This window comes from Pongo abelii, chromosome 6, assembly GCF_028885655.2.
Source record: "Pongo abelii isolate AG06213 chromosome 6, NHGRI_mPonAbe1-v2.0_pri, whole genome shotgun sequence".
Taxonomy (NCBI): Eukaryota; Metazoa; Chordata; class Mammalia; order Primates; family Hominidae; genus Pongo; species Pongo abelii.
Window position 1 is genome coordinate 146,674,032 of NC_071991.2, and position 24,994 is coordinate 146,699,025.

General features: G+C 48.1%; 1 protein-coding gene across 1 annotated transcript; it reads right to left on the reverse strand.

The window, feature by feature from the left end:
- Window positions 1-1,447: 1,447 nt before the first annotated feature.
- ZNF425 (zinc finger protein 425) lies at window positions 1,448-24,216 on the reverse strand. The gene is made up of 4 exons (XM_003777173.5): window positions 23,969-24,216; window positions 16,359-16,485; window positions 10,342-10,500; window positions 1,448-4,244 (listed from the first exon to the last, which is right to left on the reverse strand). Exons 1-4 carry the CDS (start codon window positions 24,143-24,145, stop codon window positions 2,290-2,292), a joined length of 2,418 nt encoding a protein of 805 aa, XP_003777221.3. The 5' UTR covers window positions 24,146-24,216; the 3' UTR covers window positions 1,448-2,289.
- Window positions 24,217-24,994: the final 778 nt, after the last annotated feature.

Below are 24,994 nucleotides of genomic sequence, written 5' to 3' on the forward strand. Positions count from 1 at the left end.
AGCTGGGACTACATGCGCACACCACCATGCCCTACTAATTTTTCTGTTTTGTAGAGATGGGGTTTCGCCATGTTGGCCAGGCTGGTCTCGAATTCCTGACCTCAGGTGATCCACTCACCTTGGCCTCCCAAAGTGCTCAGATTCAGGCGTGAGCCACCGTGCCTGACCCATTATCTTTTAAAACTCTTTCTGGAAAGCATTTTTTTAAAATGTCTTTATTTTCACATTGTTTTATTTTTAATTCTGAATCTACCTGTTAAACTGTTGGCATTTCATTTGTCTGATCACTGGCACTTTATTTTTGTTTTTTGAGGTGTACCACATAAATAGCAGCCTATTCCCTACCCACAGGACTGTCCCAAACACAGGTGGCACCTTTTTCCTCTTTGTATAGACACTGTGATTCTTTTTTTTTTTTTTTTTAGACAGAGTCTCGCTCTGTCCCCCAGGCTGGAGTGCAGTGGTGAGATCTTGGCTCACTGCAAGCTCTGCCTCCCGAATTCACACCATTCTCCTGCCTCAGCCTCCCAAGTAGCTGGGACTACAGGCGCCCGCCACCATGCCCGGCTAATTTTTTGTATTTTGTATTTTAACATGGGGTTTCACTGTGTTAGCCAGGATGGTCTCGATCTCCTGACCTCGTGATCCGCTCGTCTTGGCCTCCCAAAGTGCTGGGATTACAGGTGTGAGCCACCGCGCCCGGCCGACGCTGTGATTCTTGTAACGACTTTGATCCCAGCAGATTCTGACTTCGGTAACTGGGGACCACGTTTTGTGCAACACACACAAAATTTATGAAGACACTCAAATTTCCCAAGGAAGGCTGTAAGTTCTCTTAACAGTAATGTGAAAGGCTGGGCGCGGTGGCTCATACCTGTAATCCCAGCACTTTGGAAGGCCGAGGTGGGCGGATCACGACCTCAGGGGATGGAGACCATCCTGGCTAACATGGTGAAACCCCGTCTCTACTAAAAATACAAAAAATTAGCCAGGCGTGGTGGCAGACGCCTGCAGTCCCTGCTACTTGGGAGGCTGAGGCAGGAGAATCACTTGAACACAGGGGGCAGAGTTTGCAGTGAGCCAAGATGGCACCCCTGCACTCCAGCCTTGGTGACAGAGCAAGATTCCATCTCAAGAAAAACAAAAAAAAAAGAGTAATGTCAAAGATTGACAGTCTGAGAGACAGATGAGGGTTTGCCAGAATAGCCTGGAAAATTATCTTATAATGTTAGATTAGGCGACAGGGCAAAAAAAAAATAGTGATGCTGTGGACTGACAGTATTTTTTCCTTTGGTATTTTCCTCAGAGACCCTAATGTTAAGTATGGTTCTTTGAGAATTGACATAACAACTGTCGAAAATGCAGAGGGGTTAGATAAATAACACTGCCTGTTACTCACAGTGGTGGCTTTTTAGGTGATTTAAGTAAAATTCAGAAGGAAAGAACACATGGGTAATCATTTTAACAAATGAGATAGTGGAAGACATTTCTTTTTAGCAATATGGAAACATTCCAAGAAACAGAAGCCCTCTCACCATCTGAGAGAAAATGAAAATCCACTATGAGAGAAAACCGAAGACTTTAATACAGATTTAAGTAAAATGGCCTGGTAATGGAAAAGCTGACTGAGGAATATGTTCCTGGCTGTAACATTTCTTCACTCAGGCTATAGTTTCTGAATTTAATGAAGGGATTATTGGATGACACTGAAGAGATCGTTGGACTAGCAGATCAGTGTGAATGTTTCCTCCACAACTGGCAGGTCTTTCCTATGACGATTATTGAGGGAGATTGTCTTTGCCTGTCTTTGACTGGATTATTTGGAACTTTTGTCAAGGAGCCATAGAGTTCTGCAGACCACACACCCGTCCAGTGTGTCTGTAGCCAGTATTTTGTGATTTTTTTTTTTTGAGACAAGATCTTGCTCTGTCACCCAGGCTGGAGTGCAGTGGTGTGAGCATGGCTCACTGCAGCCTCTGCCTCCTGGGCTCAAGCGATCCTCCTGCCTCAGCCTCCCAAAGTAGCTGGGACCACAAGCATGCACCACAACGCCTGGCTGACTTTTATATTTTTTGTAGAGATGGAGTCTTGCAATGTTGCCCAGGCTGGTCTCAAACTCCTGGGCTCAAGCGATCCTCCCACCTGGGCCTCCCAAAGTGCTGGGATTACAGGTGGGAGCCACTGTGCCCGATCTTACCCTGTGAATCCTTTAACCTGCCTCAACTTGAGCCAACAGAGCTGCTGGCACCCCCTGAAAGCTGTGATTGCGTGACTGCTGCATGGCCTGACCTAGAGGCTGGAGGGCTTCTCCTTGGCATGCACCGCAATGTGGGTCTTGAGCGCCCCCACGTACGTGAAGCTCCTTCCACACTCATCACAAGAAAAAGGCCTCTCCCCACTGTGAAGGCACAGATGGGCCTTCAGGCTTCTCTTCTGGAGGAAGCCTTTGCCACACTCGGGACACTGGAAGGGCCTCTCTCCACTGTGCTTATACAAGTGGACCTTCAAGCTGCCCCTGATGCAGTAGCTCTTGTCACACTCCGGACACTGGAAGGGCTTCTCCCCGCTGTGGACTCGAATGTGTTCTGTGAGCCGGTACTGTTGAGTGAAACTTTTGCTGCACATCACACAAGAGAATGGCTTTTGGCCACTGTGCTGCAGCAGGTGGCTTTTCAGATTTCCCTTGAGGCGGAAAGTCTTCTCGCATTCAGGACACTGGTAGGGCTTCTCTCCACTGTGCAGCCTCAGGTGCTCGGTGAGCTGAGACTGATGCGTGTAGGTCTTGTCACACTCACCGCACGCGAAGGGCTTCTCGTCCCTGTGCATCTGCTGGTGGAACTTCATGGAGGCCTTCCAGGAGAAGCTCTTGTCGCACTCGGGACACTGGAAGGGCTCCTCGCCACTGTGAAGCCTCATGTGCTCAGTGAGATGCGCACGCCGGCGGAAACTGCGGCCGCACTCGGCGCAGGAGAACGGCTTTTCCGTGGTGTGAACCTTCAGGTGCTGCGTGAGCCGCGACTGCTGAGAAAAGGTCTTTTTGCACTCGCCGCAGGGAAACTCCTTCTGCCTGTCGTGGACTCTGGTGTGGCAGGCGAGCTTGGAGGGCCGCGTGAAGCGCTTGCCGCACTCGGCGCAGGGGAAGGGCTTTTGCTCGCTGTGCAGGCGCTGGTGGGCGCGCATGGCGTTCCTCCAGAAGAAGCCCCTGCTGCACTCCGGGCACTGGAAGGGCCGCTTCCCGCTGTGCTGCAGCCTGTGGGCTTTCAGGCTTCTCTTGAGGCGGAAACTTTTGTTACACTCGGGACACGAAAAGGGCTTCTCTCCCGTGTGAACTCTGATGTGCTCGTCCAGCTTAATCTTGTAGATGAATTTCCTGCCACATTCACCACAAGAAAACGGCTTTTCCTCGCTGTGCGTCCTCTGGTGGGTCTTCAGGGCGGCCTTCTGGGAGAAGCTCCGGCCGCACTCGGGACAGTGGAAGGGCCTCTTCCCGCTGTGCTGGGACAGATGCACCTTCATGCCCCTCTTCAGGCGGAAGCACCGGTCACACTGCGGACACTGGAAGGGCTTCTCTCCGCTGTGCAGCCGCAGGTGCTCCGTGAGCTCGCACTGCTGCACGAAGGCCCGGCCACACTCCCCGCAGCAGAACGGGCGCTCCCCGCGGTGTAGACACAGGTGCTTCTTCAGGTTGGCCCTGTACCGGAAGGTCTTGTCGCACTCGGGGCATGGGTAGGGCCGCTGGCCGGTGTGGACAACCTGATGAGTGACGAGGCTGCCCTTCAGGAAGTAGCTCTTCTCACACTCACTGCACTGGAACCGCTTCTTCTGACACAGGAGCCTCTGCGTCCGCCTGAGTTTGGACTTCCCTCTGGACGAGTTTTTGTACTTTGGGTATCTGCAGAGCTGGCTCTTGGAGTGGCTCCGTTTGTGCTTTAGCAAATCCCTCCTTACTTGGAAGACTTTCCTACAGACATAGCAGGAATAGCATCTTGGCCCTGTGGGAATTTCTAAGCGCCCTGGGGTCTCCCGAGGCTTATGCCGCAGGTCTTTCTTGTCTGGATCATATGCTGTGATGCTGACTTTTTTATTTAGAATCTCTGTTTCTCGGAGACTTGGAGACTGGAAGGTGGCTCTTTGAGCTGATAAAATGTTTCTCTCTTTCCCTGGTAAGGCAGCACACAAGTCCTGTTTTTGAGGACCATTTAAAGGGCAATCCTCTTCTTTTGTCCTGAGAGTTCCTTGGTCATCTGGAGCAGAAAGAAGTATCACTCTCATCAGTGATATGTCTACCCTATAATTGGGTTAAGGACTGTCTTTTAAAAATTTTTTATTATGTTATTATTATTATTATTATTTTGCGATGGAGTCTCGCTCTGTTGCCCAGGCTGGAGTGCAGTGGCGCGATCTTGGCTCACTGCAACCTCGGCCTCCCAGGTTCAAGCAATTCTCCTGCCTCAGCCTTCCCAGTAGCTGGAATTATAAGCGTGTGCCACCATGCATGGCTAATTTTTTTTTTTTTTTTTTTTTTTTTTGAGACGGAGTCTCGCTCTGTCGCCCAGGCTGGAGTGCAGTGGTGCGATCTCAGTTCACTGCAAGCTCTGCCTCCCGGGTTCACGCCATTCTACTGCCTCAGCCTCCCGAGTAGCTGGGACTACAGGCGGACAGTGCCTGGCTAATTTTTTGTATTTTTGGTAGAGAGGGGGTTTCACCATGTTAGCCAGGATGGTCTCGATCTCCTGACCTCGTGATCCGCCCGCCTCGGCCTCCCAAAGTGCTGGGATTACAGGCGTGAGCCACCGCGCCCGGCCATGCACTGCTAATTTTTGTATTTTTAGTAGAGACAGGGTTTCACCATTGGTCAGGCTGGTCTTGAACTCCTGACCTCAGGTGATCTGCCCGCCTTGGCCTCCCAAAGTGCTGGGATTACAGGCGTGAGCCACCGCACTTGGCCTTTTTTTTAAATTTTTTTTTCTTTTTTTTGAGATGGAGTCTCACTCTGTCGCCCAGGCTGGAGTGCAGTGGCACAATCCTGGCTCACTGCATCCTCCACCTCCCGGGTTCAAGCAATTCTCTGCCTCAACCTCCTGACTAGCTGGGATTACAGGCACCCGCCACCACGCCCGACTAATTTTTGTATTTTTAGTAGAGACAGGGTTTCACCATCTTGGCCAGGCTGGTCTTGAACTCCTGACCTCCTGATCCACTCGCCTCAGCCTCCCAAAGTGCTGGGATTACAGGCATGAGCCACCACACCCGGCCTAAAATTTTTTGAGACAGAGTCTCACTCTGTTGCCCAGGCTAGAGTGCAGTGGCGTGATCTCCGCTCACTGCAACCTCTGCCTCCCCAGTTTAAGCAATTCTTGTGCCTCAGCCTCCTGAGTAGCTGGGACTATCCACCACCACACCCGGCTAATGTTTTTGTATTTTTAGTAGAGACAGGGTTTCACCATGTTGGCCAGTCTGGTCTCAAACTGACCTCAAACAATCCACCCACCTTGGCCTCCCAAAGTGATTACAGGCGTGAGCCACCATGCCCAGCCATTCAAGGACTGTCTTCATGTCACTAACAAAGTAGAAAAGGGAATCCCACTGATCTCAATGACTTTGTCAATCTGCCTCCTGCAGGCAAATCATATTTAACTTTTATATTCCTTTCACCATGTGTTAAGAAATAACTTAGCGTGAAAAAAATTGCAAGCAAATTGAAATTCATAGTTCACATCTTGTGAACTATAAATTATCCTCAGAGGGTAAGCAGAAGTTGGAGACAGTGAAAATGAGTTACTCTGATCATCTGACTATACCATTACATCTATGAAATAAATGGCAAATATTTAAGGAGGTGGCCAGGTGCAGTGGCTCACACCTGTAATCCCAGCACTTTGGGAGGCCGAGGCAGGTAGATCACGAGGTCAGGAGTTCCAGACCAGCCTAGCCAGTATGGTGAAACCCTGTCTCTACTAAAAATACACAAATTAGCTGGGTGTGGTTGTGTGCACCTGTAGTCCCAGCTATTTGGGAGGCTGAGGCAGGAGAATCTCTTGAACCCAGGAGACAGAGGTTGTAGCGAGCCGAGATCACACCACTGCACTCCAGCCTGGGTGACAAAGTGAGACTGTCTCAAAAAAAACAAAAAAAAATTTAAGGAGGACGGCTTAGGGCCATATTCTTGTCTCTCTTCTACCAGAGATTTCAGGAAAGATTTTCTGGAAGAAATGCTAATAGAAAATATTTTTCTTAGGAAAATAAAACTGACAGCTTACTGAATTCACAAATAACACTGTAGAAATTTTTTCCTTTTCCAAAGAACTCTGCATTATAAGAATTATTTATTTATTTATTTATTTATTTATTTATTTTTTGAGATGGAGTCTCGCTCTGTCGCCCAGGCTGGAGTGCAGTGGTGTGATCTCAACTCACTGCAAGCTCCACCTCCTGGGTTCACGCCATTCTCCTGCCTCAGCCTCCCGAGTAGCTGAGACTACAGGCACCCACCACCACGCCCGGCTAATTTTTCATATTTTTAGTAGAGACGGGGTTTCACCGTGTTAGCCAGGATGGTCTCAATCTCCTGACCTCGTGATCTGCCCGCCTCGGCCTCCCAAAGTGCTGGGATTACAGGTGTGAACCACCGCGCCCAGCCAAGAATGATATATTTATATAACATAATCACTACTGTTCCCAAAGTAGAAGACATGATGACAGGAAATAGAGGAACCTGAGTTATCTTTATTACCCACTAGATCTGGAAAGGGCCATTGCAGACATTCACTTAAGCCATTGTATTTCAGAACTGCTTTTCCTCCAAAGTCTTGTTGAACTGGATAATGGAACTCTCTCCCCTTTATTTATTTATGTATGTATTTATTTTGAGACAGGCCTCACTCTGTTGCCCAGGCTAGAGTGCAGTGGCATGATCACATTTCACTGCAGCCTTGGCCTCCAGGGCTCAAGTGATCCTCCAACGTTAGCCCCTACCTCCAAGTAGCTGGGACTACAGGCACGTGCCATCACGCTCAGCTAACTTTTTTTTATTGTTTGTAGAGATGGGGTCTTGTTATGTTGCCCAGGCTAGTCTCAAACTCCTGGCTTCAACTGATCCTCCTGCCTCAGCCTCACAAAGTGCTGGGATTACAGGCATGAGCCACTGCACTTGAGCAAACTCTCAGCCTACAGGCACCCACCACCACGCCCGGCTAATTTTTGTATTTTTAGTAGAGACAGGGTTTCACCATGTTGGCATTTTTCAATCTCTTAACCTGGGAGGAAACCCAAGTGACACTACCCCCAGAGGACTCTCACTGTGCTCTGTGGTCACCTTAAGGACAACACAGGTGATGTTTTCAACATGATCATATGATTTAGTAAGTTAACATTAACACTTTTGCCTGGATTGTGACGAAAGTATATTTACCTTGAATCCTCTTCCTCATCACTGGAAGTTAAATCTTCCTAAAAACATGCTTTTACTACTTAAACCCAGGCAGACGAGCAGCTGTGATTATTGGCTGAGCACCACCTTGTACTAAGGGAACAACATTTATTTTTAGGGATAGCTACCAAAGTTGTTAACTCTTTGGTACTCAAAAATCTTTCCAGGACTGGGTGTGGTGGCTCATGCCTGTAATCCCAGCACTTTGGGAGGCTGAGATGGGTGGATCACAATGTCAGGAGATGGAGACCATCCTGGCCAACACAGTGAAACCCCATCTCTACTAAAATACAAAAAATTAGCCAGGCATGGTGGGGTGCGCCTGTAGTCCCAGCTATGCGGGAGGCTGAGGCAGGGGAATCATTTGAATCTGGGAGGTGGAAGTTGCAGTGAGCTGAGATTGCACCACTGCACTCTAGTCTGGCGACACAGCAAGACTCCGTCTAAAAAAAAAAAAAAAAAAAATCTTTCCAAGCTCCTCTCATTCTATAGAATGAAGTCAAACTTTCCACCTTGGCAATCCTGGCCTCAGGTCGTCTAACACCAATTTATGTTTTTCCTCCCATGTCCCACTATGTCCCAAGAGTAACATTCAGCTACAGGCAGGTTGGTGTCTTCTCTGTTTTCTTTCTTTCTTTTTTTTTTTTTTTTGAGACGGAGTCTCACTCTGTCGCCAGGCTGGAGTGCAGTGGCGTGATCTTGGCTCACTGCAACCTCCGCCTCCAGGGCTCAACCAATTCCCCTGCCTCAGCCTCCTGAGTAGCTGGGATAACAGGTGCCTGCCAGCACACCTGACTAATTTTTGTATTTTCAGTAGAAACGGGTTTCATGATGTTGGCAAGGCTGGTCTCGAACTCCTGACCTCATGTGATCTGACCTCCTCAGCCTCCCAAAGTGCTGAGATTACAGGCATGAGTCACCGCGCCTGACCAGGGAATTCTTTTATCCTGTTGATGGGGCTTGACACACTTCCTGGCTTCAAAGTCTCCTGCTTCAGAGGATTCCTTGACTCCCAAGAACCTAGAAAAGCATTCGCACAGCCGGGCACGGTGGCTCACGCCTGTAATCCCAGCACTTTGGGAGGCCGAGGTGGGTGGATCACCTGAGGTCAGGAGTTCGAGACCAGCCTGGCCAACATGTGAAACCCCATCTCTACTAAAAATATAAAAACTAGCCAGGCGTGGTTGTGGGCGCCTGTAATCCCAGCTACTCAGGAGGCTGAGGCAGGAGAATTGCTTGAACCCAGGAGATGGAGGTTGCAGTGAGCCCACACGGTGCCATTGCACTCCAGCCTTGGCGACAGAGTGAGACTCCGTCTCAAAAAAAAAAAAAAAAAAAGAAAAGCATTCACGCACTATAAAAAGTGAAATATTCCCTTATGTCACAAGGAATTCAAAAGGAGTTTTAAAAACCCAAGTTTTAAAGTTCTGTATAATAAAAAAGATTTTGTACAAAATTAGAGGGTTTTTCATTTCTGTATATTCAAATGGACATGACAGTGTGACAAGGAGGTGGTTTTTCCTCTCAGGGTTTTGACAAATGGATCCCTTGTTCTTTTCTTTATTTTTATTTTTTTTGAGACGGAGTCCCACTCTGTCGCCCAGGCTGGAGTGCAGTGGTGCAATCTCGGCTCACTGCAAACTCCACCTCCTGCATTCCAGCAATTCTCTTGCCTCAGCCTCCCGAGTAGCTGGGATTACAGGCATGCGCCATCACCCCTGGCTAATTTTTGTATTTTTAGTAGAGAGGGGGTTTCACCATGTTGGCCAGGCTGGTCTCGAACCCCTGACCTCAGGTGATCCATTCGCCTTGACCTCCCAAGGTGCTAGGATTATAGGCATGAGCCATCACGCCCGGCCATCCCTTGCTCTTTACAAGGAATTGTCATCTTCTTCCCAGGATTTGTTTTTTTTAAAATAACATATATCACCACACCAGGCATGGTGGCTCACATCTATAATCCCAGCACTTTGGAAGAGCAAATGGGTGGATCACTTGAGGTCGGGAGTTCGAGACCAGCCTGGCCAATATGGGAAAACACTGTCTCTACTAAAAATACAAAAAATTAGCTGGGTGTCGGGCGCAGTGGCACACGCCTGTAATCCTAGCACTTTGGGAGGCCGAGTTGGATGAATCACAAGGTCAGGAGTTTGAGACCAGCCTGGCCAATATGGTGAAACCCCTTCTCTACTAAAAATACAAAAAAATTAGACAGGTGTGGTGGCAGACGTCTGTAGTCCCAGCTACTCTGGAGGCTGAGGAAGGAGAATCCCTGGGACCCGGGAGGCAGAGGTTGCAGTGAGCCGAGATTGCACAGTTGGGCTCCATCCTAGGTGACAGAGCAAGACTCCGTCTAAAAAAAAAACAAAACAAAAAAAATTATATATATATATATATATAAAAACTTTCTGTATGAGAGTAATACATAATACAGTCTCACATTTGCTACCCTCTTTTTTCTTTTTTTTTTTTTTGAGATGGAGTCTTGCTCTGTCGCCCAGGCTGAAGTGCGATGGCATGACATTGGCTCACCACAACCTCCGCCTCCCAGGTTCAAGCGATTCTCCTGCCTCAGCCTCCAGAGTAGCTGGGATTGCGGGTGCCTGCCACCACGCCTGGCTAATTTTTTTGTATTTTTAGTAGAGATGGGGTTTTACCATATTGGCCAGGCTGGTCTGGAACTCCTGACCTCAGGTGATCCACCCACCTCAGCCTCCTAAAGTGCTGAGATTACAGGCATGAGCCACTGTGCCCAGCCCACATTTGCTACCCTCTTGAGTAAAGAAAACAAACATTCTCCATCAGAACAACTTTTCTTATTGACTAGATCTAGCCAGGTATCCAAAAAGAAAGATTCAGGAAACAAGCTAGGAAAATTAAATAATTCATGACCTTAAATCCATCTTACTCACCAAAACATAGCAACATTCCAGTATTCTTCATGTTCAACTGTTCATCAGTAGGAGGGCTGCTTGTCCTTCTTGTTTTAGCTAAGCACCCATGTTCGCTGATTAATAGCATTCTCCCTTGTTCCATCCATGTGATCAAATCTGGCTTGGAAAAAGCATACCCTGCAAATAGAGTCCACACAGACTTTGAGTTTACTGCATACTTAAATAATTTTTTTTGGCTGGGCATGGTGGCTCACACCTGTAATCCCAGCACTTTGGGAGGCCAAGGCAGGCAGATTTCTTGAGGTCAGGAGTTAGAGACCAGCCTGGCCAACATAGCAAACTCTGTCTCTACTAAAAATACAAAAATTAGCTAGGCGTGGTAGCGCACACTTGTAATACCAGCTACTCAGGAGGCTGAAGTGCGAGAATCACTTGAACCTGGGAGATGGAGGTTGCAGTGAGTAGAGATCGCACCTCTGCACCCTAGCCTAGGCAACAGACCAAGACTCCGTCTCAAAAAAAATTATTTTAAAAAATTATTATCATTATTTTATTTTATTTTTGAGACAGGGTCTCACTCTGTCACCCATGCTGCAGTGCGGTGGCACAATCTTGGCTCATTGCAACCTCTGCCTCCCGGGGATCAACTGATCCTCCCACCTCAGCCTCCTGAGTAGCTGGGACTATAGGCATGAGCCACCATCCCCTGCTAATTTTGTATTTTTATAGAGATAGCGTTTTGCCATGTTGTCCAAGCTGGTCTCAAACTCCTGGGCACAAGTGGTCTGCCTGCCTCGGCCTCCCAAAGTGCTGGGATTACAGGGGTGAGCCACCGCGCCCAGCCCTGTGACCCTTTTTTTTTTTTTTAGTCAGAGTATCACTCTGTCTCCCAGGCTGGAATGCAGTGGCGTGATCTCAGCTCAATGCAACCTCCACCTCCCAGGTTCAACCAATTCTCCTGCCTCAGCCTCCCGAATAGCTGGGATTACAGGTGTACGCCACCATGCCCAGCTAATTTTCGTATTTTTAGTAGACAGGGTTTCACCATGTTGGCCAGGATAGTCTCGAACTCCTGACCTCAAGTGATCCGCCCACCTCAGCCTCCCAAAGTGCCAGGATTACAGGCATGAGCCACTGTGCCCGGCCTCTCTCTCTTTTTTACCATTACCCACAGTAAAAATCATTTTCATAGTTGACTTTGATTCCTAGAGATGTGAGATCAAAGTTAAGTCAAAAAAATGAAAGCCGTTGAGATTACATGAATGACAATAGAATAAAGCCTTACCAAGACTGTTTAGTTCAAGCCAGGTGTAGTGGCTCATGCCTGTATACCCAGAACTTTGGGAGGCTGAGGTGGGAGGACTGCTTGAGCCCAGGAGTTTGAGACCAGCCTGGGCAACATATGGAGACCCCATCCCTACAAATTTTTTTTTTTTTTTTTTTTTTTTTGAGACAGAGTCTCGCTCTGTCACCCAGGCTGGAGTGCAGTGGCACAATCTCGGCTCACTGCCAGCTCTGCCTCCCAGGTTCATGCCATTCTCCTGCCTCAGCCTCCCGAGTAGCTGGGACTACAGGCACCCGCCACCACGCCCAGCTAATTTTTTGTATTTTTAGTAGAGATGGGGTTTCACCATGTTAGCCAGGATGGTCTCGATCTCCTGACCTTGTGATCCACCCACCTCGGCCTCCCAAAGTGCTGGGATTACAGGCGTGAGCCACTGCGCCTGGCCCAAAAATTTTAAAAATTAGCCAGGTGTGGTGGTGTATGCCTGTGGTCCCAGCTACTCAGCAGGCAGAGTTGGGAGGATCACTTAAGCCCATGAGTTTGAGGCTGCAGTGAGCTGTGATTGTGCCACTGCACCCAGCCTAGGTGATAGAGAGAGACTCTGTCTAAAAAAAAAAAAAAAAAAAAAAAGACTGTTCAGTTTAAATATCCTCTGCAATATTCACAAAATTTTTTGACAGTCTCGCTCTGTTGCCCATACTGGAGTGCAGCGGTGTGATCTTGGCTCACTGCAACCTCTGCCTCTCGGGTTCAAGCGATTCTCCTGCCTCAGCCTCCTGAGTAGCTGGGACTACAGGTGTGCACCACCATGCCCAGCTAATTTTTTTTTTTTTTTTTTTGGTATTTTTAGTAGAGACGGGGTGTCACCAAGTTGGTCAGGCTCGTCTGGAACACCTGACCTCATGATCCACCTGCCTCATCCTCCCAAAGTGCTGGAATTACAGGCGTGAGCCACCGTGCCCAGCCTTTTTTTTTTTGAAATGGAGTCTCACTCTGTCACCAGGCTGGAGTGCAGGGCACAGTCTGGCTGGAGTGCAGTGGCACAGAGTGGCTCACTGCAACCTCCGCCTTCCGAGTTCAAGCAATTCTCCTGGCTCAGCCTCCTGAGTTGCTGGGATTGCAGGTGTGCGCCACCATGCCCAGCTAATTTTTTGTGTTTTTAGTAGAGACGGGGTTTCACTACGTTGGCCAGGCTGGTGTCGAATGCCTAACCTCATGATCCACTCACCTTGGCCTCCCAAAGTGGTGGGATTACAGGCGTGAACCACTGTGCCCGGCCCAATATTTCACAAAATTAAAGGAAGCAGACAAGTTAAGGATGATGTGGATTTAAAAAAGTGTTCATTATGAGAACACTGTGAGTAAAAAAGAAAAAAGAAAAGAAAACTTACAGGGAGTTAAGGAGGGAACTTCAGTCACTAAACTTTTCTGATGAGATGGCTCGCATCCAATCCTCACTATTGAGATACCAAAATTCTTTTTTTCTTTTCTTTCTTTTCTTTTTTTTTTTTTGAGACAGAGTCTTACTCTGTCACCCAGGCTGGAGTGCAGAGTTGTGATCTCGGCTCACTGCAACCTCCAACTGCCAGGTTCAAGCAATCCTCCCACCTCAGCCTCCTGAGTAGCTAGGATTACAGACGTGTGCCACCACGCTGGCTAATTTGTGTGTGTGTGTGTATTTTTAGTAGAGATGGGGTTTCACTATGTTGGCCAGGCTGGTCTCAAACTCCTTACCTCAAGTGATCTGTCTGCCTCAGCCTCCCAAAGTATTGGGATTACAGGCGTGAGCCACCATGCCTGGTGAATATCAAGGTACCAACATTCTTGATCAGTGAAGTGATAGAAACAGGAGGTTGTTAAATAACAGTGATTAAGAGTTAGAGAGTAATGCAGTCTAGTGGCATAAGCCTAAAAAAAGGGTTTTTGCCGGGTGCAGTGGCTCACGCTTGTAATCCCAGCACTTTGGGAGGCCGAGGCGGGCGGATCACCTGAGGTCAGGAGTTCGAGACCACCCTGGCCAACATGGTGAAACCCTGTCTCTACTAAAAATATAAAAATTAGCCAGGTGTGGTGGCACGCACCTGTAATTTCAGCTACTCAAGAGGCTGAGGCAGGAGAATAGCTTGCACCCGGGAGACAGAGGTTATAGTGAGCCGAGATCGTGCCATTGCACTCCAGCCTGGGTGACAGAGCGAGACTCCGTCAAAAAAAAAAAAAAAAAAGAAGGGTTTTCATAAATCAGTAGAGGGTCTTCAGAGTAGGCAGCAGGAAGCCTCTTCCTCTGAGTCTTTGGTGGTGTCAGCTACAGCTCAGCCCTCAGATCAAGGCTTCATCTCCAAGGGAAGTGGGTACCACCAACATTAGCAGCACCTCAAGTACTTGTGAAAAATGTAGATCCTTGGGCCTGAGCCCGAACCTGCTAAATCCTAAGCTCTTGGGCTGGGATCTGGATGTTCTGTACAGAAAATCATTGGCAGGTAATACCATTTGATTTTTAAAATTTGGAAAAATCTGGCTAAATTTTCCAAGTTGAAGGACACTAATTGTGATACCTCAAAACAACACTGGATCAGCACACAGCTCTCATCTGTCCCACCCTGCTGGCTACTGGGCCTCAGCGTCCTCAGGTTAGCCTCTAAATGAGGGGGTGTCCCAGGTCTCTTTCTGTTCTGCCTATACATTCTCCCTAGGTGATCCCAAACCAGCCCCATAGTTTAAAATACCATCACTATAACGTCTTCCAATCCTGTAAATCCAGTCCTGACCTTAACATGGAATTCCAGTTTCACATACGTATGTTTCCATGAAATGTCTATGAGCATCTCGGATGTAATGTGGCCCAAATGTGCGACCTCGCCACCCTTCCTCCTGTTAGTAAACAAAGCCACTCGCCATCAGGATACTCAAACCAAAAATCGAGGAGTTGATTCTTCTTTTTTTCCACATCCAATCCATCAGCAAAATCTGGGATTCTGCCTCCAAAGCCTATCTGGAGACCATCTTCTTCTGTCCTAATCACTACCTGCCTGGTGCAGCTGCATGAAATCGCACCAGAACGGCCAACACTCTCCTTTCGTTGCTGTCCACTACGATTCATTCTCCACATAGCAACCCAAGTAACCATTTTAAAAGTAAATCACTCCCCTCTGTTTAAATCCCCCCATCATCTTCCCCTTGTGCTGAGAATAAAATCCAACTCCTTATCTTGTCCTTTGGGGCCCTTCCTGCTTCAGCATCCCTTTCTCACCAGCCCTCTGTGCAGGTCCTACCACAGGCTCAGTGTAGGTCCCAACAAACTGAGCCAAGGCACTCCTACCCTGGGGCCTTTGCCCTAGTTTTTCTCTGCTTAGAATTGTCTTCCCCCTAATTTCACATGGTTGACTCTTGTCATTCATATCTCACACAATAAAATATAAATCCCCCAAGCAGGGAATGAGTCCTTCAGGCTAGACTGTGATCACTTATTATATTGATACCAACCAGTAGAAATGGTTTTAATGAGGCCAGGCGTGGTGGCTCATACCTGTAATCCCAGCGCTTTGGGAGGCTAAAGTGAGCGGATCACGAGGTCAGGAGTTCGAGACCAGCCTGGCCAACATGATGAAACCCCGTCTCTATTAAAAATGCAAAAAAAAAAAACTAGCCAGCACGGTGGCGGGCACCTGTAGTCTCAGCTACGTGGGAGGCTGAGACAGGAGAATCACTTGAACCCAGGAGGCAGAGGTTGCAGTGAGCAGAGATTACGACACTGCACTCCAGCATGGGTGAGAGTGAGACTCCGTCACAAAAAAAAAAAAAAAAAAAAGAAATGGTTTTAATGATACAAGAATGTATCGGAATAAGCCGGATAAGCAGCAAGTTATAATTTCCCCAAATTTCTCTTTAATCTTTTTAATCTACTCCTTGAGTATGTCCCTGGAGTTACCTAAATGTCCCATCCCACTGCTCTCTCCTCCCTTCCTCTACCCTTTTCTTGCCTGTTATATTCACGCCATGCACTATGTTGCATCCCAGTTTATTCTCACTTAATCACTCTGTCCCCTTCATGAAACCAATAGTTCCTTGAAGATGAGAAATTCATCTTATTCAGGCAGGCAACACAATAAGGAGGCATGAAAGTATTAAAGAAATAAAAGAATACACTTTTTTAAAAAGAGAGGCAATTAGATTATTTAGTCTTTTTTTTTTTTTTCTTTTTTGAGACAGACTCTTGCTCTGTTGCCCAGGCTGGAGTGCAATGGCACGATCTTGGCTCAATGCAACCTCCGCCTCCCGGGTTCAAGCGATTCTCCTGTCTCAGCCTCCCGAGTAGCTGGGATTACAGGTATGCGCCACCATGCCCGGCTAATTTTGTATTTTTAGTAGAGACAGGGCTTCTCCATGTTGATCAGGCTGCTCTCAAACTCCTGATCTCAGGTGATCCACCTGCCTCGGCCTCCCAAAGTGCTGGGATTACAGGCGTGAGCCCCCGCGCCTGGCCAGATTACTTAGTAATTCTAATTGTAGGAGACATTGGGGAGGGTTAAGGTGGGAGACAGAGAATTCACAGTTTTAATAATACTGAAGGCAAAGATACCACTGGATAAAAAGGAATTTAATATTCCCAGGCCATTATAGGAAAGGGAGGAGACATTATGAATGTAAACTGGGCACAGCATCATATTCAACCAGCCCACGGCTCATACAGGGAAGGAAGCCTGGTACTATTAGGTTGGTTCCTAAAAAGTGATTCCTTAGAAGCTCATCTTACCCAGGGAATCAAGGGTCTCGTAATTGGTCTTCATCTCTTGCTTATACATTTGCTTCTGCCACTTCTCCAGGATCTCCCACTCTTGTTCCGAAAAATATAAGGCCACATCATCAAATGTCACAGTTACCTGGAATCACAAATAGTATACACATACATTTTTACTTTATGGCTACTTTGTTTTTCAATGTCCATTACTTTATTGAGATACAGAAAGAAAACATGTTAATTATTTCTGGATGGTGCCATATTATAAAATAAACAACAAAGAGGTCACAAATGTCCATTGGAGCCAAGTAAAATGAATGAATGGGCTGGGGCTGGTCGCTCACGCCTGTAATCCCAGCACTTTGGGAGGCCAAGGTGGGTGGATCACCTGAGGTCAGGAGTTTGAGAGACCAGCCTGGCCAACATGGCAAAACCTCATCTCTACTAAAAATTAAAAAATTAGCTGGGTGTGGTGGCACATTCCTGTAGTCCCAGCTACTCAGGAAGCTGAGGCAGGAGAATCATTTGAACCCGGAAGGCAGAGGTTGCAGTGAGTTGAGATCCTGCCACTGCACTCCAGCCTGGGCTACAGAGTGAGCCTCTGTCTCAAAAATAATAAAAATAAACTAAAATGAATGAATGAATAGCAGGCCTTTGAGCACAAAGACCATCTAAAAAGGGATGCTTTACTTATCAGCAACCAGTTATTGCTGTGGAAGACTGGGTCCAGTATTGCTGGATGTGTCAGTTTTTGAAAAATGTTTTACTTTGAAATAATTATAGATTCACAAGATCTTGTAAAAACAGGACAGAAGGCTTCCATGTAAGTGTGCCTATAGTCCCAGCTACTTGGGAGGCTGAGGCAGGAGGACTGCTTAAGTTCAGGAGTTCGAAACCAGCCTGGATTTTTTTTTTTTTTTTTTTTTTTTTGAGGTGGAGTCTCACTCTGACGCCCAGGCTGGAGTGCAGTGGCTCAATCTCGGCTCACTGCAAAGTCTGACTCCCAGGTTCAAGTGATTCTCCTGCCCCAGCCTCCCAAGTAGCTGGGATTACAGGGTGTGCCACCACGCCTGGTTCGAGAGACCAACCTGGCCGACATGGCAAAACCTCATCTCTACTAAAAATACAAAAATTAGCTGGGTGTGGTGGTACGCCTGGATTAAGGCACGAGCCACTACGCCTGGCCCAAAAATTATTTTTAAAAAGGTTCCATGTACCCTTCACCCAGTTTACCCAAAAGGTCATATTGTATATTATAGTACAATATCAAAACAAGTAAACTGACATTGGTACAATGTGTGCGTATAATTCTGTTATTTCATCGCATATGCTCACTCGTGACCACCACTGCACTCAGAAAACACAACTACAGTCAGCCTTTGTATTCACAGGTTCCACATCCATAAATTCGACCAACCTTAGATCAAAACTGCTTTTCAAATAAAAGCCAGGTATGGTAATCCCAGCACTTTGGGAGGCTGAGGTGGGAAGACTGCTTGAGCTCAAGTTTGAGACCAGCCTGAGCAACATAGCAAGACCTCATCTCTATTAAAAAATAAAATAAAGTAAAATTTTAAATAATGTATTTTAAAATGCAAGAATATACTACAAATTTTTAAAAATCCAGCATAACTATTTACATAGCATTTATATTGTATTAGCTATTATAAGTAATTGAGACATGATTTATGTACAAGAAGATGTGCACGGGGTATATGTAAATTCTACCACTTTATATAAGGGACTTGAGCATCCATGGATTTTGGTACCTGTGAGGGGTCCTGGAACCAATCCCTTGCGGATACTGAGAGACAACTGCATCCCATCACCACAAAGAGCTCCCTTGTTCCAACCCTTTATAATCACACCCACTAATCTATTATCCATCACGATTCTGCCATTTCAAGAATGTTGGCTGGGTACAGTGGCTCACGCCTGTAATCCCAGTACTTTGGGAGACTGAGGCAGGCAGGAGTTTGAAACCCCGTCTCTACTAAAAATACAAAAGTTAGCCAGGCATGGTGGCCCATGCCTGTAGTCCCAGCTACTCAGGAGGCTGAGGCAGGAGAATTGCTTGAACCTGGGAGGCGTAGTTGGCAGTGAGCTGTGACTGTGCCACTGCACTCCAGCCTGGGCGACAGAATGAGACTCTGTCTCAAAAAAACAAACAAAAAAAGTTATATAAATGGAATCACATGGTATGCGACCTTCTGAAATTGACTTTTTTCTCTCAGCATAATGTCCTTGAGATCCATCCAAGTTGTCATGTTTACCAATATAGTCATGTGCCACATGATGCTTCAGTGAGAGACCACATATACAACAGTGGTCCTATAAGATTATAATATTGCATTTTTACTGTACGTTTATGTTTAGATACACAAATACCATTGTGTTACAACTGCCTACAGTATTCAGTACAGTAACATGCTATACGTTTGTAGCCTAGGAGAAATAAGCTATACCATCTAGGTTTTTGGAAGCACACTCTGATGTTTGCACAACCACAAAATTGCCTAACAATGTGTTTCTCAAAACACATTCTTGTCGTTAAGCAACCCAGGACTGTATTTCATTTCTTTTTTTATTGCCGAGTAGTATTCCGTGGTATGGATGCACCAGTTTGATTAGCCATTCACCTACTGAGAAATATTTTGGTTTTAACTTTTTGGATATTAACAAAAGAGCTGTTATGGACAATCATGTACAGGATTTGGGGTGGGCATGTTTTTATTTTTCTGGGATAAATGCCCAGGACTACAACTGCTGTGTCATATGATGAGTATATGTTTAGTTTTTAAAGAAAATGCCAAACTATATTCTAGAGTGGCTGGGCCATTTTACGTTCCTTTTTTTTTTTTTTTTTTTTTTTTTGAGAGGGAGTCCTGCTCTGTGGCCCAGGCTGGAGTGCAGTGGCGTGATCTTGGCTTACCACAACCTCCGCCTCCTGGGATCAAGTGATTCTCCTGCCTCAGCCTCCCGAGCAGCTGGGACTGCAGGCGTGCCCCACCATGCGCGGCTAATTTTTGTATTTTTAGTAGAAGTGGGGTTTCACTATGTTGGTCAGGCTGGTCTTGAACTCCTGACCTTATAATCCGCCCACCTCGGCCTCCCAAAGTGCTGGGATTATAGGCCTGAGCCATTGTGCCTGGTTGCCATTTCACATTCCTACCAGCAATCTATAAGACAGAATTTCTTAGCACCCTCACCAGCATTTGGCAATGTCATTACTTTTAACTGTTCTAATGGGTGTATAGTGATCTCTAACTGTGGCTTTAATTTGGTTTTCCTAATGAGTAATGATGTTAAACATCTTTTTATGTGTTTTTTCCCATGCATATATTCTCTTTGGCGAAATGCCACTTTATATCTTTTGCCCATTTTCTTTTTTTTGTTTTTTTTGAGACGGAGTCTCGTTCTGTCGCCCAGGCTGGAGTGCAGTGGTGCAATCTCGGCTCACTGCAAGCTGCACCTCCCAGGTTCACACCATTCTTCTGCCTCAGCCTCCTGAGTAGCTGGGACTACAGGCACCCATCACCACTGCCAGCTTTTTTTTTTGTATTTTTAGTAGAGATGGGGTTTCACCATGTTAGCCAGGATGGTCTCGATCTCTTGACCTCGTGATCCGCCCACTCTCGGCCTCCCAAAGTGCTGGGATTACAGGTGTGAGCCACCACTCCCGGCCATCTTTTGCCCATTTTCTAATTGGATTTTTTTTTAACTGTCCAAGGAAGATTCTTTTTTTTTTTAAATAAAGATGGTGTCTTGCTACATTGCGCAGGCTAATCTGAAACTCCGGGGCTCAAGCAATCTTCCTGCCTCAGGCTCGCGAAGTGCTGGGATTATAGGCAGGAGCCACCTTGCCTAGCTGAGCTCTTTACATTGTCTAGATAGGAGTCCTTTGTCAGATATGTGGTTTGCAAATTTTGGCCCCAGTCTGTATCTTTTCACCCTCTTAACAGTATCCTTCAAAAAGCAAAAGTTTTAAATTTTGATTATGTCCAATTTATCACTTTTTTCCCTTTATTGATTGTGCTTGTGGTACAACACCAGGGGCTTCCCACTGTGCCCTAGGTTCCAAAGATTTTCTCCAGTGTCACCTTCTACAGGTTTTGTAGCTGTGTTTTACATTGAGACGTGGGTTTTTTTTTTTTTTTTTTTTTTTTTGTACACGGAGTCTCGTTCTGTCGCCCAGCTTGGAGTGCAATGGCGCAATCTCGGCTCACTACAACCTCTGCCTCCCTGGTTCAAGCAGTCCTCCTGCCTCAGCCTCCTGAGTAGCTGGGATTACAGGCATGTGCAACCACGCCCGGCTAATTTTGTATTTTTAGTAGAGACGGGGTTTCACCATGTTGGCCAGGCTGGTCTTGAACTCCTAACCTCAGGTGATCTACTCTCCTTGGCCTCCCAAAGTGCTGGGATTTACAGGTGTGAGCTACCACACCTGGCCTGGGATGTGTCATTTTCTTAAAGAGAAACTGGAAACATAGATATTTTATGTGAACTCATGTTGGCAACTAAAATTTCCAATTTTAACAGGGGTGTTTCAAACAAAATGTCTGCAAGCCATGATTGGCTCGTGGACCATTAACCTACAACCTCTAGTATGGACTGAACTAACCAGGGTGGCTCTTCCTGGGTGTTTGAGGACAGATCCACTGTGGCAATAGGGAAGCAACAGAACATGTGTAACTTTTGAAAATTCCATTTTCACTCCTTTCAGATTCTGTGTTATAAATATAGATGACAGCCTACAAGCAAAGCACTGGACATCTTGAAAGATGGCTAAGGCTCTTCCCAAGTGTATAGAAAATGTTGGTCAGAAGCACTACAATTCTCCCAATAAGAGAATCTAGGAGACCTGACGTTTAACACTTAGGATTTTGGAGATAAATGTTTCAGAGCTAAAATTCTATCTAAACTATCATAAGCCCTGAAAACTTGAGTATCAGCTATTACGACAAACAAGTTCAAACTTGTTTTATTTTTATTTATTTATTTTTTGAGGCGGAGTCTCGCTGTCCCCAGGCTGGAGTGCAGTGGCACAATCTTGGCGCACTGCAACCTCTGCCTCCCAGGTTCAAGAGATTCTTCTGTCTCAGCCTCCCGAGTAGTTGGGATTACAGGCGCGCGCTACCACACCTGGCTAATTTTTCTATTTTTAGTAGAGGCGGGGTTTCGCCATGTTGGCCAGGCTGGTCTGGAACTCCTGACCTCAGTTGATCCGCCCGCCTCGGCCTCCCAAAGTGCTGGGATTACAGGCGTGAGCCACTGCGCCCGGCCTTGCTTTTTTTTTTGAGACGGAGTCTCGCTCTGTCGCCCAGACTGGAGAGCAGTGATGCCATCTCGGCTCACTGCAAGCTCTGCCTCCCGGGTTCACGCCATTCTCCTGCCTCAGCCCTCAGCCTCCCGAGTAGCTGGGACTACAGGCGCCCACCACCACACCCGGCTAATTTTTTGTCTTTTTAGTAGAGACGGGGTTTCACCGTGTTAGCCAGGATGGTCTTGATCTCCTGACCTCGTGATCCGCCCGGCTCGGCCTCCCAAAGTGCTGGGATTACAGGCCTGAGCCACCACGCCTGGCCTGGCCTTGCTATTTATTTATTTATTTTTGAGATGGAGTCCCCTCTGTCGCCCAGGCTGGAGTACAGTGGCATGCTCTTGGCTCACTGCAAGGTCCGCCTCCCGGGTTCACGCCATTCTCCTGCCTCAGCCTCCCAAGTAGCTGGGACTACAGGCCCCCGCCACCACGCCCAGCTAATTTTTTGTAATTTTAGTAGAGAGGGGGTTTCACCGTGTTAGCCAGATGGTCTCGATTTCTTGACCTCATGATCCGCCCGTCTTGGCCTCCCAAAGTGCTGGGATTACAGGCGTAAGCCAAACACGTCCGGATGGCCTTGTTATTTTTACAATGTGATTTAAACCAAATTCCTCTAGTTTTATTGTACCTCACCCATATGTTTTTGTTGTTGTTGTTGTTGTTGGTTTTGTTTTTGAGACGGAGTTTCGCTCTAGTTGCCCAGGCTGGAGTGCAATGGCACGATCTCAGCTCACTGCAACCTCTGCCTCCTGGGTTCAAGCGATTCTCTTGCCTCAGCCTCCCCAGTAGCTGAGATTACAGGCATGCACCACCATGCCAGGCTAATTTTGTATTTTTATTTTTGGTAGAGACGGGCTTTCTCCATGTTGGTCAGGCTGGTCTCGAACTCCCGACCTCAGGTGATCCGCCCGCCTTGACCTCCCAAAGTGCTGGGATTACTGGCGTGAGCTACCACGCCCGGCCACCCATGTGTTTTCCACCTATAAAATTCCCATTTATGACCATATTTACAATTAGCATTAAACTGTTACAGTGGAAAGTAAAATCAAGAAAACGATTTTTCCTTGCCTATCCCAAATAATACATTAGCCAATAAACTGTTACCACATTTTCTATAAACTCAATGTACAAAGAAGAGCTACCACAAACTTTCCCAGAACAGAGAGGAATATTCCAGGAGGTTCCCAATCACTTAAAGAGGAGAGAAAAAAAGAAAGCCTGGCTGCAGAAACAAAGCTTGAAGAAATCAGAAAAGAATCTGTACCTGCCAAAGGAGGCTGGGGAAAAGGGGTGGGAGGCAAAAGGGAAGAATCAAATGCAAATAAGGAGCATTACATTATAAAATTTCATTGGGGGCACAAGAAAAACTTGCACACTTAAGCAAGTTATACTTAACTGAATGTAACAGAGTTTCCTGGATTAAGCCTCAGGATATGCCTTTCAAACTCTAAAACCGGTGCTCAAATTTTCAATACTACATTACAATACTACGGCATTTACGGTAAATTCGATTTACGCTAACCACCCAATTCATTTTAAGTTTTCTGTCCTTTCCCAGAGGGAGCGGTCTCCAATTTCTCTCAGTTCCAGTTTTCCTTCTCCTTTTTCTCATCTGCTTAACACTGATGTGCTTCTCTGAAGCTACCTTCAGCAGGAGAGCACGGGCCCGAGAGACCCCGAGGTTCAGAGCCCCGACACTGAAGGCAGGGACAGCGTTGTTGATCTGAGCCTACAACAGGCCGAGAAACAGATCTTTCCCACCCGGATTCCTTCTTCCAAACCAACTTTTATTTATTTATTAAACAGACGGGGTCTGGCTGTTGCCCAGGCTGGAGGGCAGTGGCTATTCACAGGCGCGATCCCACTAACGATCAGCACTGGAGTTTTGCCCTGCTCGGTTTCCGAGCTGGGCCGGTTCCCCCTCCCTGGGGAACCTGGTGGTCCCCGCTCCCGACAGGTCACCACGCAGATGCAGAACTCGGAGGCACCGCGCTATGGACCTAGCGCATATACAGCGCAGAGCTCCCGGGCTCAAGCGCTGCTCCCGCCTCAGCCTTCCGAGTGGCCGGGGCCACAGACGCGCGCTGCCAAGCCCAGCCAGACAGCTTTTCCCCAGGTCAATTCCAGAACAGCACACGCAGCAAGACTGCGCCTTCTCCAGCCCAGCCCGGAGCTCAGTCCGTGGGCCACTGCCAACCCCAGGCCCAGGCCCCCGCCGCCCCACTCCCTGGACGCGGACCCCAATCCAGCTGCGACAGGGACCCGAGTTTCGACAGAGCCTGCATCCTCCACCGGCCCCTCTTACCGAAGCCGGCTCGGCCATGGCGGTTCCGCACGAACCGGCCCTGCCTGGCACGGCCTCCCCTCCGCTCCGCCCCAACCCGACTCCCAGGAACAGCCCCGCTGGCCCCAAAACGCAGAGCCGGCCGGGCGCGGTGCATGCTGGGACTCGGCGCCCGCAGCGGAGGCCGCTCCGCTCCATAGCGCCCCCTGCGGGCGAGAGGAGCGGCGCCGCCAGAGGGAGTCGGTCCTCAGAGGAGGGGCCCGGGCATCCTCAGTGCAGGCCGCAGCACGCCGGTCTTTGAGGGATCCTTGGACTCCCGGATCTGCATGCGAGGGACGCGGTCGAAGACGAGATGAGGGAGCTGACGGGAGGGGAAACGGAGGGGCAGGTGAACATGGAGAAAGCAGGAACAGGGAGAGAGTAGGGACAGCGACTGGGAAACGCGCTCCACAGAAACCCAGACTGAGAGGCAGCGAGAGGGGAGAGTCCGGTGCTGTTCCTTCCAAAGCCGCTCCCAAGTCAGGGATGAGCTCGAGGGCTTCGTTTGTGAGGGGGGTCCCGGGAATCCAGCGAGGCCGGGTAGGTGGTGGGGGCCGCGCGGTGGCCCGGGGTGTCCGTCCCGCCGGGGGCGCGGAGGCCTTGGGGGCCCCGGGCTTGTCCCGTCGAGGACGCGGAGGAGGGGTCCGCCCACCACGTCCGGTCCCCGTGGGTGCAGCGCCCTTCTGGGCTCCCCGTGCGTCCACACTCCCTCCTTGGCAGAGAAAGGCCTCGAGCAGAGACCCCATGCGGAAGCCACCCCGGCCTCGGGGCCGCCTGCGGGGACTCAGGGTCGCCCAGGGATGCGGGCCGGGCACCCCTAGCCCCCGGCGGGAGACTGTGACAGAGCGGGAGAAGACGGAGGAGGCCATGACACAGGGCGTGAGAAACACGGGGACGCAAAAACAGGGGAGAGGTGGGAAGACGCAGAAGGGGAAACCAGGGAGAGACAAAGGAGAGAGAGGGCAAGGAAGGGGGTGGCGACTGTCCCCAGAAAATCAACCTCGCATT